General features: G+C 37.9%; 1 protein-coding gene across 5 annotated transcripts in view; it reads right to left on the reverse strand.

The window, feature by feature from the left end:
• TRAPPC9 (trafficking protein particle complex subunit 9) overlaps positions 1–12,430 on the reverse strand; it is a 522,423-nt gene that overhangs the window by 415,107 nt on the left and 94,886 nt on the right. For all 5 annotated transcript variants that reach the window (XM_049819680.1, XM_049819672.1, XM_049819700.1 and 2 more), the window contains one exon: positions 1,950–2,074. In XM_049819680.1, the coding sequence (XP_049675637.1) occupies positions 1,950–2,074 (125 nt within the window). The remainder of the gene's footprint in view (positions 1–1,949; positions 2,075–12,430) is intronic.

Here is a 12,430-nt window from a genome sequence, read left to right on the forward strand (position 1 = left end):
TCTTAGAAATATTGGAAAAATATAAGACATATTTTTCCTATGATGGATGTTGTCTGCAAATACATTATGAGAATGATAATAATGCAAGTAATTAGAAATATAATTTTGTAGACTTCCTCCAGAGCTTTATCCTGTTGGCTACTTTAACACCCTGCTTTTATTTTTCCTCCTCTATAAATCATCTCATCTAAACATTACCAAAAGTGCAAGGTTAGTGATTAAGCCTGTTTTAGAATAGATGTTAACACAGTAAATTGTTAATTTGGGGCATGCTATGGGAGCTGTACAGCAGTGATACAAATCAGGCTCAATACACAGACAAATTTACTGAGCAAGGAACCCCTTGATGCTATTGCAATGTGTGTTCTCTATTGATCATAGTTTTGATCACCTGCAAGGTCTTTCCATCACAAAATACCAATTAATTAAATCAAAATTTATTCCATAAACCTAATAAGAGAATCAAGCTTGTGCATTCTCACCAGACTGTTTCACTATACACTGTTAAAAACCAAGTTCTTGCTTTACAGCTCTCCAACATCCTTGTAATACCATCACATAGATCATTGTGAACCTGCAACTTCTTGGTTGCCAGGACAACTGGCTGACAAGCAAAAAGTGCACCAAAAGGTTTTTTCATGTATTTGGTGCAAAGAAATTCTGCATTTCTGGATTTTTAGTCTGATTTCAAAATAACATTCCTCTTGCTTCCATAAGTCAGAAGTGTCTATAGGTCAGACATTCTACACAAAGTTCTAAACTTAAAAATTAATGCTGGACATTTTACTCACTTAAAAATCAAATTGTTTCCTCAATCATGCTGATTTATATTTATGAGCAATTGGGAAACACCTTGCTGTGTCATAAAATACAAAGAAAAGCTTTCCTAATTTTTTATCACCTTTCATATGCTGTCATCATGCTTTTTGTACTGCATAATCAAATGATGATGAATTAGCAGTGCTAATGGTCCAAACGTACTTAAAAATTAATAGCTTCACCTGTTTATTGATCAAATAGGATTGTAAATAATCTCACTGGGAAGAAAGCAAATTCACATGCAAAGCAAGTTACTGTGAAAAGCAAAGACTATTTTTCCTTCTCAAAGACATGCTAAGCCAAATATTGCATTGTAAAACACTCAATCTAAATTCTGACTGAATGAACTAATGCAGAACACAGATCCGTGTAGGAAATGTATCAAATACTACAAGGCATGCAAAACATTCACCAAAGCCATGGAAGAGACCAGTGAAGGGCTACAGTACATTTTTTACAATCTTTGTTATCTTCATCTTAAATTATATGCTCTGGCCAGTATGAAGATGTTCTTATTTCACTGCTCAAGACAAGAAGTTTACATCTTCAACAGGTAAGATCTTCAACAGAAAAACAAACAGTAGCTTACTCCTGGGAAGACTCTCTCAGTGCACCTTCTACCTACACAACTGGTCTTTCATCCTGCTACTTTTCTTTAGGCTCTTTTAACTAGTCTGTTTTATTACTTATATGAACACCTCTAAAAGGCTTACTATTAGATGTGTGAAGATAAGAATTTGATCCCAAAATGTTTAGAAGGTAGAAATCATTCCATACATGTTAATATAAGAAAACAAAAAATTCATGGAGAAGCACCTTCCTGCAGTGTATATAGCTTAAGAAAGCAACATGAGGTGAAGAATTGACAGTTCCTTGACTATACCATACTGGTAACGAACTGTTTACAATTTCTATTGTTAGCCTGATCTTATTTCACCTTTTTTGTTTGGTTGTTCTAATATAACAATCCAAACACAGATCATCAAGCTGTCTTAAAAAAAAAAAAAAAGGAAATATTTAATAATAATATTTATGAGAAAAACAAACCTTTACTTTTTAATCACACAACAAACCATAACACAGTACAATGAAAACGGCATCTTTTACTTATTTTGATGTCAATGACTTACCTTTACGTGACTGAAGTCACCAACTTTGCTGCTTTCTTGTGGATTAATAGGTTTAGTCTCTACTCTTGGCTTGACAACCTGCCGAAAAGGACTGGAGAGCGGAAGTCCACTAACACTGATTCCATCTGGAAACAGAATAAATAAAATTACTTTTGCTTGTCTAATGTTACATTTTATTCCAACGAATCTATATCCGTGTTATCAGAGGGAGAGAAAACACGCAAAAAGAAATACTAACATTTTATACAAAGAGGCAAAACAAAAGGTAAAGATTATTATTCTATATTTTTCTCTTGAAGCCAAAAAAACCCAAATGGGAATACACCTAAAATTCAGTGAAGGTCACAGGAAAGGAAGGTAACTGCATTTGGAACATCACACCAGAGATGTCAGAGTTAATAATTCAAAACTACTTTTAATATTTACAATATTAGAAAAGAACAAAGATAAAAGGTTCTGCTTTTCCATGATAGTGACCCTATCAACTGCTTAATATCTTTAAACTAACTTTCAGTATGAGGCCTGAGGATTCCTTTTGCAAGTATATACTGTGGAAAAAATAGAAAAATAGAGAAGTCATGTTTTGTACCACCTACTGATGTAAAAATATATAAAATATTTCTCATGTATAACAAGGGCATAATGGAAACGAAGGTTTACATTGTAATAGTCAAGAAAAAGCTTAACAGAAATGGATAGCCTTAGAGGAATGTCCTCAGTTTGGTATTTACTAGCAGTCTGTGTACTGGCATACAGTATAGCAATAAAAGACAATATGACTACTTAGTAGTATCTTTTATTGCTGAGAAGCTTGTATAACTTGAAGGTAAATAAATGTACTGCAGCCTATTTGGGTTCCTCAACCTACCAAAGGTACATTGTAAGCACAAACCATTAAACTGTGTGAAAATTACTGTTGAATCAAAAAAAAAAGTCAGAGGAACAAGAAAATTAAAATAACGAAGCTTTAACATACATTAAAACTAGAGTCATAATTTGTTATTACTTAGATTTACATCCAAAGTCCGAAGAAGAACAGGATTTAATTCCTTTACGCTGTGCAAAGCAACTGCAATCCACAAACACCAATTAAATACAAGCAAAACCTCATATATGGCAGCAGACACATATATCTAAACATATGGGAAACACAAAATTACTACACAAAAAACGAACATTATTCCTTTTTGGAAATTGCTCCTATCAAATTATATTTGCTAGTATCACATTCTGATTCAATGGATGACCTCGAATCTAGACCTGTTGAGGATACAATCCTCAAAAGAAGAAACCAGAAGAACAAGATGGAGCACAAAATGGTTTTGCTTCATTAAAATCCAACTTCACAGGTATCCAAATTCGAAAACAAAGGGCATATCCCCATATTTCTTTACTTCCAATTTCCTTCACTAACTGAGTTTTAAAATGCACGTTACTTCAGCCTTAAAGGCACACTATGATAAACATCAGATTTGAAGATGCTGGTTCAGGAGGCTTACTAGTCAAAAAAACCAAAAAACAAACAAACAAAAAAAAACCCAAAAAAAACAAACTTAAAAGTTTTTAATTTACAACTATCTCATAAGCACAAAAAAAAAAGTGAAAACAAATATTACTGTTTCTCAGGAAATTAATATTTCCATCACCAACTGTCATCAACATCATCCACCTCCTAAAGTCAATAACCTTTACAGATTACAGCAAAATACGTATTCACATACACTGATGTACTTCACATGGGCAAAGCCTAACTTGATGCTGTATACTTGTAATGGTTTTGGCTGGGATAGAGTTAAATTTTTTCACAGTAGCTTCTATGGGCCTGTTTTGGATTTGTGCTGAGAATAGTCTTGATAACACAGTGATGTTTTAGTTACTGCTGAGCAGTACTTACACAGAATCAAGGCCTTTTCTGCTTCTCACCCAGCGAGTAGGCTGCGGGTGCACAAGAAGTTGGGAGGGGAACCAGGCCAGCCTTCCTCAGAACAGTGGGTCTGCAGTCAGAGACTCTGACCTTGGGTCGGGACGCCACCCAAGGTAACTCCTGCAGGTTAAGAGCGCTCATCTTTTAGGTTAGTGATATGCACATTTTGAGTCATCATTTCTAAAGCTTAAGAATTCTTAAGTCAGTTGTGCAGTATCAATTTCCCTTTATTATCACTGAACCTGTGGTTTACGAATGTTGTCAGAGATCTAAACGATTTTGATTGAAGAATAAATTTCATTGAGTTTAACACCCATTTAATTTGATTGCACAAGCCTCCACCACAGGGACACAGCCAGGACAGCTGACCCCAACTGACCAAAGGGATATTCCAGACCATATGATGTCATGCTCAGCAATAAACGTTGGGGGGAGGTTGGCAGGGGGGGTCACTGCTCGGGGACAGGCTGGGATCGGTTGGTTGGTGGTAAGCAATTGTTTTCATTTGCATCACTTGTCTTTCTTGGGGTTTATTTTCCTCTATTTTTTTTTTCTTTTCCTTACTTTTTTTAATTATTAAACTGGTTTTATCTCAACCCATGAGTTTCTCACTTTTACCCTTGCAATTCTTTCCCCATCCCACTGGAAGGTGGAAGGGGGGTGTGAGTGAGCAGCTGTGTGGTGCATAGTTGCCAGACAGCGTTAAACCACAACATTCTCAAGGCTTCCACTGACTTCTGCAGAGGATTGCCGAAAGCTGAGTGAAGATGTCTAAGATGCCATTCTTGCAGTTGCCACAGTGTATTACTGGCTCCCCCAAGGGCCAAGGTACTACTCTTCGAAAGATGGTATCAGATGCTACCACTGAAGTCGAAGGAATGATGAACTTGCAGAAACAAATCTCAGTGCTTTAAAGGAAAGAAATTTTAAGGAGGGAAATTTAAAGGAAAGGAAAATTATTTTGGTGGTTCTGGTGACCTTCACACAGAAGCAAAAGAACTAGTAGCTAAATCAAGTATCTATCCATTTTTGTGTGAAGTGCATGAAAAATTACCTTTTTTCCCCTTCAACTCACAGCACAAGTTGTCACATTTATGTTTAATGTTCATTAGATATAAGTCTGTGTAACAGTTAGGATGGACTTTGCCACACCTTATGTTTTGGTGCATGATTTTGAAGCAAATATCATCATCATCATCATCATCCGCACTTACTCGGGTTTGCAGAGCAACTTCAGTGCATGCAAGCTAGATTCTTTTTGCAGTAAACAAACCAAAACTAAAGACTTTGGTCCCAGAGTACAAGTACTGTACTCCAATCCCAAATAGCAGCCCTTCAGACAAATTTGTATCACACATGTGGAGGGGATATTTTATCCAGAGGGCCAGAATAAGTCTGGCATCAGGTAGAATACTTGAATCGCACCACAATGTAATGCAAGACTGAGCGCTTCTACCTACCAATCTATTTCTACTGCATCATGTAAATGTAGATATAGCCTTTAGTTACTAAATCCAGCAATTCTAAATAAGGAATTATAGTGAGATAACCAGGCAGTATAAGCATAGAAAAAAAGCTGTGTGTGATCAGACATTATATACTACACATTTAAGACCAAGCATTTAGAGTTTCATTAAGATCCAAATACAACACAGCCCCTAATGAATCTTCAGAACCACACAACTTGCAGTCTACCTAAATTAATCAGGGTTGCCAACCATCTGATGGAACTACTCTTTGCCAGTCAGATTACAGTATCCAGCCACCTTCAGATAGACAGCACAGATCAAGCATGCCTCAACGGACAGTCTGCAAGAACTTAATAGTGAAAGACTAACACTGTATTTTCCAACGTTATATCTTTGCTCAAGCATACTGTGAAAGCATTGAATATCCTGTTGTATATTGCTGGGGGAGAGCAGAAGAGGCAGATGAGAACACCCTCCCTGTGCAATGTAGCTTTACTAAAAATGAGTCAAAACTTACTGTGCGTAAATGTGTTTATCCATGTGCAAACACTGCTTTGGACTGTTCAGTAGCAGATTTTTTAATAAGTTACTCTTAAGGGACAGACATTGAAGTGACTCACATGGGCTTATGAAAGAGAAATACATCATGTAATACCTGTTCCATCTTTTAGATGCCATCATGACGTCTCAAATTCAGACAACAGTAGTTCCAGTTACACCTCCCAAAGGTTTGTATTTTGATTATTAGCTTGTATGATAACCCATGGATTTTCATAGAATGGTTTGGGTTGGAAGGGACCTTTAAAGATCACCTACGCCAAACCTCAATTCACCTTCTTTTTTCACCTTCATTGCTGTTCTTTTCCAGGTTAGCTAGTTAATGACTTATACATTAAAACAAAACCACGAAAAAAAACCACAAACCAACCCACACTGACCAAATCCCCAAACCAACCAAATAAAAAAAAAAAAAAACAGTATCAAAAAAACCCCAACAGCCCTGAGAGTAATCAGAGCACGAAGGCACATTGTACTACTTTGAAAGGTATGCAGCATTAGCCTGGTTCCTCATTGTTAGAATTATTCTTCTAATATCTATGAACATTCAAATTAAGAGTGTTTATTAATATTAAATATTAAAAGGTATTTGTTCCATGTGGGTTCACTGCAGAAAAATCAGCCAGCAGCATCTAACTGATAAAAAATCAGAAGGGGTAAGACTGAATAGGGTAGCTACAAATGGGAAGACAATCATGAGTTATTATATGACTATCTGGAAAACTGGAAAACACAACTGCTAAACTTAGTAGTTTTTATTCGTATTCAACTAAAATTGAGAAAGCCTTTTCTCTTATAACTACATTAAATCATGCATTAAGCTAGCCCATGAATGCCAGGGAAAAAGGAGATGAGAGCACGAAATAATTTTGTATGTGCTAACAGGTATTTTAGTTCTAACTTGCACAAGAAATAACGAGGTATTAAACCACTCCTAGACCAACACTTACCATCTCTTAAAAGCCAACTGATATTAAAGCAAACATACTTATTAGCCTAAGCTTTGAGGCAATAATACACTAGTTAAAAGACAGCTTGCCAGCAAAACTCATCATAAATACATTCAATCACAGGCTTTGAAATCTACTCTTTTTTAATGAAAATAAAAAGTTTTACCTCAGGAAAAAATATTGTTTTCAAATTGATGAATTATTTTTACCAGTTCTATATTTAGAAGAAAAGTTGACACTGACTGGTGCATAAAATTGCAAAGAAAAACTGAAAAGAACCAAGCATTAAAAACTGCACAGCATTAGTCAGATTTTCCACCTTATATAAGGCACAGGTTTTCCTTTCTTTGAGAAACGAATAGATAATACTTAAAACAACATCTTGGACAGACAACTAATGCCTTGCTTAATTTTCTTTTAAAAACCCATTCTATTTTTGTTTTCTTAGGGCAGGGGCAGGGGGGAGACAAAGGTTAGTTTAAACATTTTCTTTGGGGAAGAGGGAATTCTTTAATCTCTAAATTGTACCTGCAAAAGGAGGTATAGCAAAGGAAACACCAATTCTGCTTCAGGCTAAGAGGAAGGTCTAAGGTAACCATCGTAGTGGTCAAACTTTCTGTTTCAAGTCTGTGGCTCTCAAACTTTGCATATAACACAGAGCCCAGTGCCAGGCACTGTGCTATACTTCAAAGGACTCACACCTTCACAACTTTGAATGTAGAAAGGAACTTCTCTGTGAGAGGACAAAAAAAAATTAATGTTCTGCTGCAAGCATTTTTTTATTATTATTATTTAGCTTTTCCTGTCCTTTGACCAGGCAGCAAAGTTGGCTAAACATTGTCCAGCTCCTCTACAATACAATGGGGAAACACATTCTGTTAAAAGCTCTGGTAGGCTACAGAACTTAATGATGGCAGAAAAAAATAGGTAATTGAAAAATTTAGACAATGAAGCAGTTCACCAGAAGTTATAAATTACTTGATATTTATATTTTTTGAGACTTCATATGTTTTATTTTCTCTCCTGAAGTTTAGAGATATGAAGATGCTAAATCCTCCACAGTTTTCTTTCGTCATTCCATACTGTCAAGCAGCTTCAGCAGCCTTTCACTATAAAAAGAACAATTGTCTTTCTACTCTGTCCAGAAATCTTCCTAATTTCTAGAATCCACATTGATTATTTCCATGGTAACAGCATATGACCAACACTTTTCCCATGGTAACTGCAAAAACACAGCTTGCCTTTCCAACATTGCAGTCACTGCTGTCACAACAGAGGAAAATCTCTTACCGGCATTTCCTCTCTCCTCTCAAATGTTAAGTAAATTGTCAATTTAATTTCATTAGCCACTTTCACAGCACACTGCACAGAAAAATCCCACACAATTCGGTATTTGAATGAGGGAAAGTTTACTAAGGGGGTTAAACCTGTAGATTTACAACCCAATGACTAAGCACTGAAGAAAGAGCTGGCATGGGACAGCTTCCGTGCCATTCTAATCCACAGCTCCCTTGTAACACTGTGCTGTGCAACAATCACTGACCTGATCCAGGTGACAAAAATATATACTTTTCAACAGGTGCATCACAACTACAGTGGTCTCAAACCCTGTGGCAAGGAAACCTGTTAAGTAACCTTACCACTGAAGCCAGGACACTACAGAAGTTTGTTTGTATTCCAAAGCAGTCTACAGGTAACTGGCAATATGATGTCACAAGAAGTGCAAAACAGCATAAGATTTTACATTGAACTGCTTCTTCTCTGCAGAAGAAATACTTATAATCCAATAGCAGTACAAACCTGTTTACTACTGTTTTCTAAAGACACATGAAACGTACCTAGTATTATATATTTGGTGTCTGTGCCCAGGTGCCGGCAGCGGGTCTGCAGGGCGGCCTGTGTGAGGCGAGGCCGGGGCTGCCCCGTGCCGGACACAGCCGGTTCCAGCCGGTCCCAGCCGGCTCCAACGGCCCCACCGCAGGACACAGCTGAGCCCCTCAGCCAAGATGGGGGAAAACAGGTTCCAGAAAGGGCCGAAGGCCGCACAGGCAGAGGAGGAGGAGGAGGAGGAGGAGGAGGAGGAGGGCGGGAGGCGGTGCAGGCCGGCAGCAGGGATCCCCTGCAGCCCTGGAGAGACCCCGCTGGAGCAGAGACCCACCCTGCAGCCCGGGGAGGGCCCCACAGGGGCCGCAGCAGGGGGATATTTCCTGCAGGAGCTGCGGCCGTGGAGAGCCCGGGCGGGAGCAGGTTGTCCCTGAAGGACTGCAGCCCGGGGAAGGGCCCGCGCTGGAGCAGGGAGACGTGTGAGGAGGGAGGAGCGGCCGAGAGGGGCTGGGGGGGACCCACCGCAACCCCCGGCCCCAGCCCCTGCGCCGCCCCTCAGGGGGACACGAGTCAGCAGTGAAGGGGTGAAGCTGGGAATGGGGAAAACGGGGGAAGGTGTTTTAATTTTGCTTTTGTTTCTCACTAGCCAAATCTACTTTGATTGGAGGTAAATGCAATTAATTTCCCCAAGTCTAGTCTGTTTTTCCTGTGACAGTAATTGATAAGTGATCTCCCTGTCTTTACCTTAGCCCATGAGCTTAACCTATTTTCTCCCCCTGTCCTGTTTAATATGGGGAGCAAGCAAGCAGCTGGGGAGTGGGGAGAGGGTGTTTGGCCCTTAGTCAAGGTTAACCACCACATATTAAAAAAATATAAAAACACTATAACTTCTTTCTCTACATGAGTAACAGTACGAATTAATAACCCAAGAGATATGTCAGAGTTTTTGGAAAGTACACAACTTGAGCATAAAATATGAAAACTAAATGCCCCCTCAACCCATTTGTTTATTTTATCAATCCTTTGCCTGATAGAAATTTCAAAACAAAAATCCTCTTGGTAGGCAACCTCTCCTAAGAATACTGTAACAGTTTTAAAGTACTTTCAGCATGCAGAAAAAAGAGAAAAAAACAACTCAAGACAGAAAAGAGTATGCTTGCCAAACCAGAATATGCCTTTTTTTTTTTTCCTAGAAAAAAAGAATGATCTTGTATTCTTCTGAAAGCAGGCAGAATTCTGGAAACTTGCTGTCTGCAGCAACAAAGAGGGGAATAACACAAGAGTAGATAGAGTTTCAGGCAATATAATCCACTTCAGCCTTCACACTATAGGTGGGCATTAAGATGCAGTTCCTCCACTCTCTCAAAAACATGCTTAAGACTATTATACAAGAGACCACAGGTAGCAGTACTCCAGGCAAAGCTACTAGGAATGCATCAACTCTCTGGCTCCCAGGAGCAGGGCAGAGACTACACATAGCACACTAAGCACTTCTCTGAGACTCCACTACACTTGAAGAGGATGGTAACAATAGCAAATGCAGTATAAATAAGGATTCCTTCCTGAGGTTGGTGAACTAACTAAAATAGAATTGGAAGTTAAATTTAGAATAAGGGTGAATACAATGAAAGGGAGCAAATGAAGTGTGAAAAAATTCATAATCAAAGACTAGAGATTATTTATACATTGTACATTAGATGCTAAAATAAAGTGTCTCAGTAAGGAAATAGTGGAAAAGGATGGCAGGTCAATTAGCCTGTATGTGCCAGTAATAGATTTGTTGCTATTTACCTCATGTCTGTCTTACCTATTTACATTTTAGAGATTTGGGGCCTGAAATACCTCTTATTACATGTTTGTATAGCAGCTGGTACAACTGATATAGGCTGAGGTCCTATGGCACTTATAAACTGTTAAAAAAAAAAACCTGTATCAATCAAATTGTAAAACAAGTTTATTTATCTAGATTAAAAGGCAGTTGGAAGAGAAAAAGGCACCTTATCTTCTGTGAGCACTAAAGCTGGAATTCAAGAACAACTCTGTAAGAAAAGTTCTCAAAAAAATTAAGAATATTTTTGAAGTAACATGGTGCTAAATTTATGGAGGACACAGAAACATTTGAAGTTAAGGGGGGCGGGGGGGGGGACACCAACCAAAAAAAACCCCACAAACTCATTTACTCAGATTAACAGTGCAATCAAAGTGAAAACTAACATCTTCAAACTGCAAAGACAAAAAACTTCATAGAAATGAAGCCCCTTCAAAAAAATATTCTGAATGATTAAATGTAATAAAGGCAACCAAGTATAGTAACATGTAAATAAACATACTGAAATATCTCAGAGGACTTCCATCATCATCATCAGTAATACAATTATCCTAATAGAGTCCTCTAGGCTAATTAGTTTTTCAGAAGACCTGTCAAGACTACATTTAAATTCAAAACCAGGTATCTTTCTAACAAATAAATATATTGTCTATATGCTATGTAAGTGTAAGAACATTTTTAGGTAGATAAAATCTAGCCATTTAAGCAGAAAAGCAACCAAGCGAGTATGAAACATGCAATGGTCTTTCATACCAATATTAAAAAATATTCAAGATGACTGCTTTTAGAAATATGTTATTATTTCTTTGCAACCTTTTCTCCCCCAGAGAAGGGAAGGAAAGACTTAAGGCATAGGTTTGCTTCTCTCTTCGCACGTAATTAATTAGTTCCTTTGATGAGTTTATGAATTTAAATATTCTTGCACCTGTCTGTAGGTTCTCTATACACAGAATGAATGAACATAATGAAGTACTCATTGTAGATTATTTCATTAACTTTGCAAAACATTATCCCCATGTAACAGAACCTTTTTTAAAAGACTGCTTCCCACTAACAAATTACCATGAATAATGCAATCCAGAAAGAGCAGCTATTGTTCTTTTCCCACTTAGTGTCAGGGAAATACTGGATTTCAGAAATTAAAAGTATAATGACTGGGAAGGAGAATTCATCATGCTCATAATGTGTGCATCCCATTGACTGCTTTATGTCACTTTAATAGGTGACAGAGACCTTACTGCTTAAGCTCTTTAAGCCTTGCTGTACCAAGCAGACAGTGTGCTTCCTCCTGTCTTACCAAGTGTAACAACCTTAGAATCAACTTAAATACACACACTGACTTTCCTGACCAGAGAACCAGGATCATACGGAGAAGGAACCCTGAACCACCCAGCTGAGGGACAGGACACCCAAAACTTCATTAGCATTTGCAGCAAACAGATCTCCTACAGGGAATCCCTGAATCTTGGTCAACTGCCTTCAAGACATAAGCCTGGTCATCTTAATCCTAATTAATGAAGTGTCTCTAGAACATCTGTACAGCTGTTCAAAGTGTTTGCGAAGTAATTAATTCCAAAGATAATAAACCAAGGAAATCTAGATTGCGACATGAACCTTAAATGTCATGCTTTGATGGGATGTGCATTCATTAGGCTGTTTTTGCATAAACCCAATTCCCAGCATGGAAGCCTATACAATACAGACAGAATGGCATGTTCCTGACATCACAGCTAGGACCTTACAAAAATTAATGACTGGGCAATGAAATGTCAAATGAAAATCAGCATAAATAAATGGGAAAAAACAACCCTAAACTTCTATGTGAAATAAGAGGCTCTCAGCATACCATTACTGTTCAGGAGCAAGATCCTGGAGCTATGGTTCACAGATTCATGAATCTACAAACCCAATTTTCAGCGACAGTCAAA

Source organism: Accipiter gentilis, chromosome 2, assembly GCF_929443795.1.
Source record: "Accipiter gentilis chromosome 2, bAccGen1.1, whole genome shotgun sequence".
Taxonomy (NCBI): Eukaryota; Metazoa; Chordata; class Aves; order Accipitriformes; family Accipitridae; genus Astur; species Astur gentilis.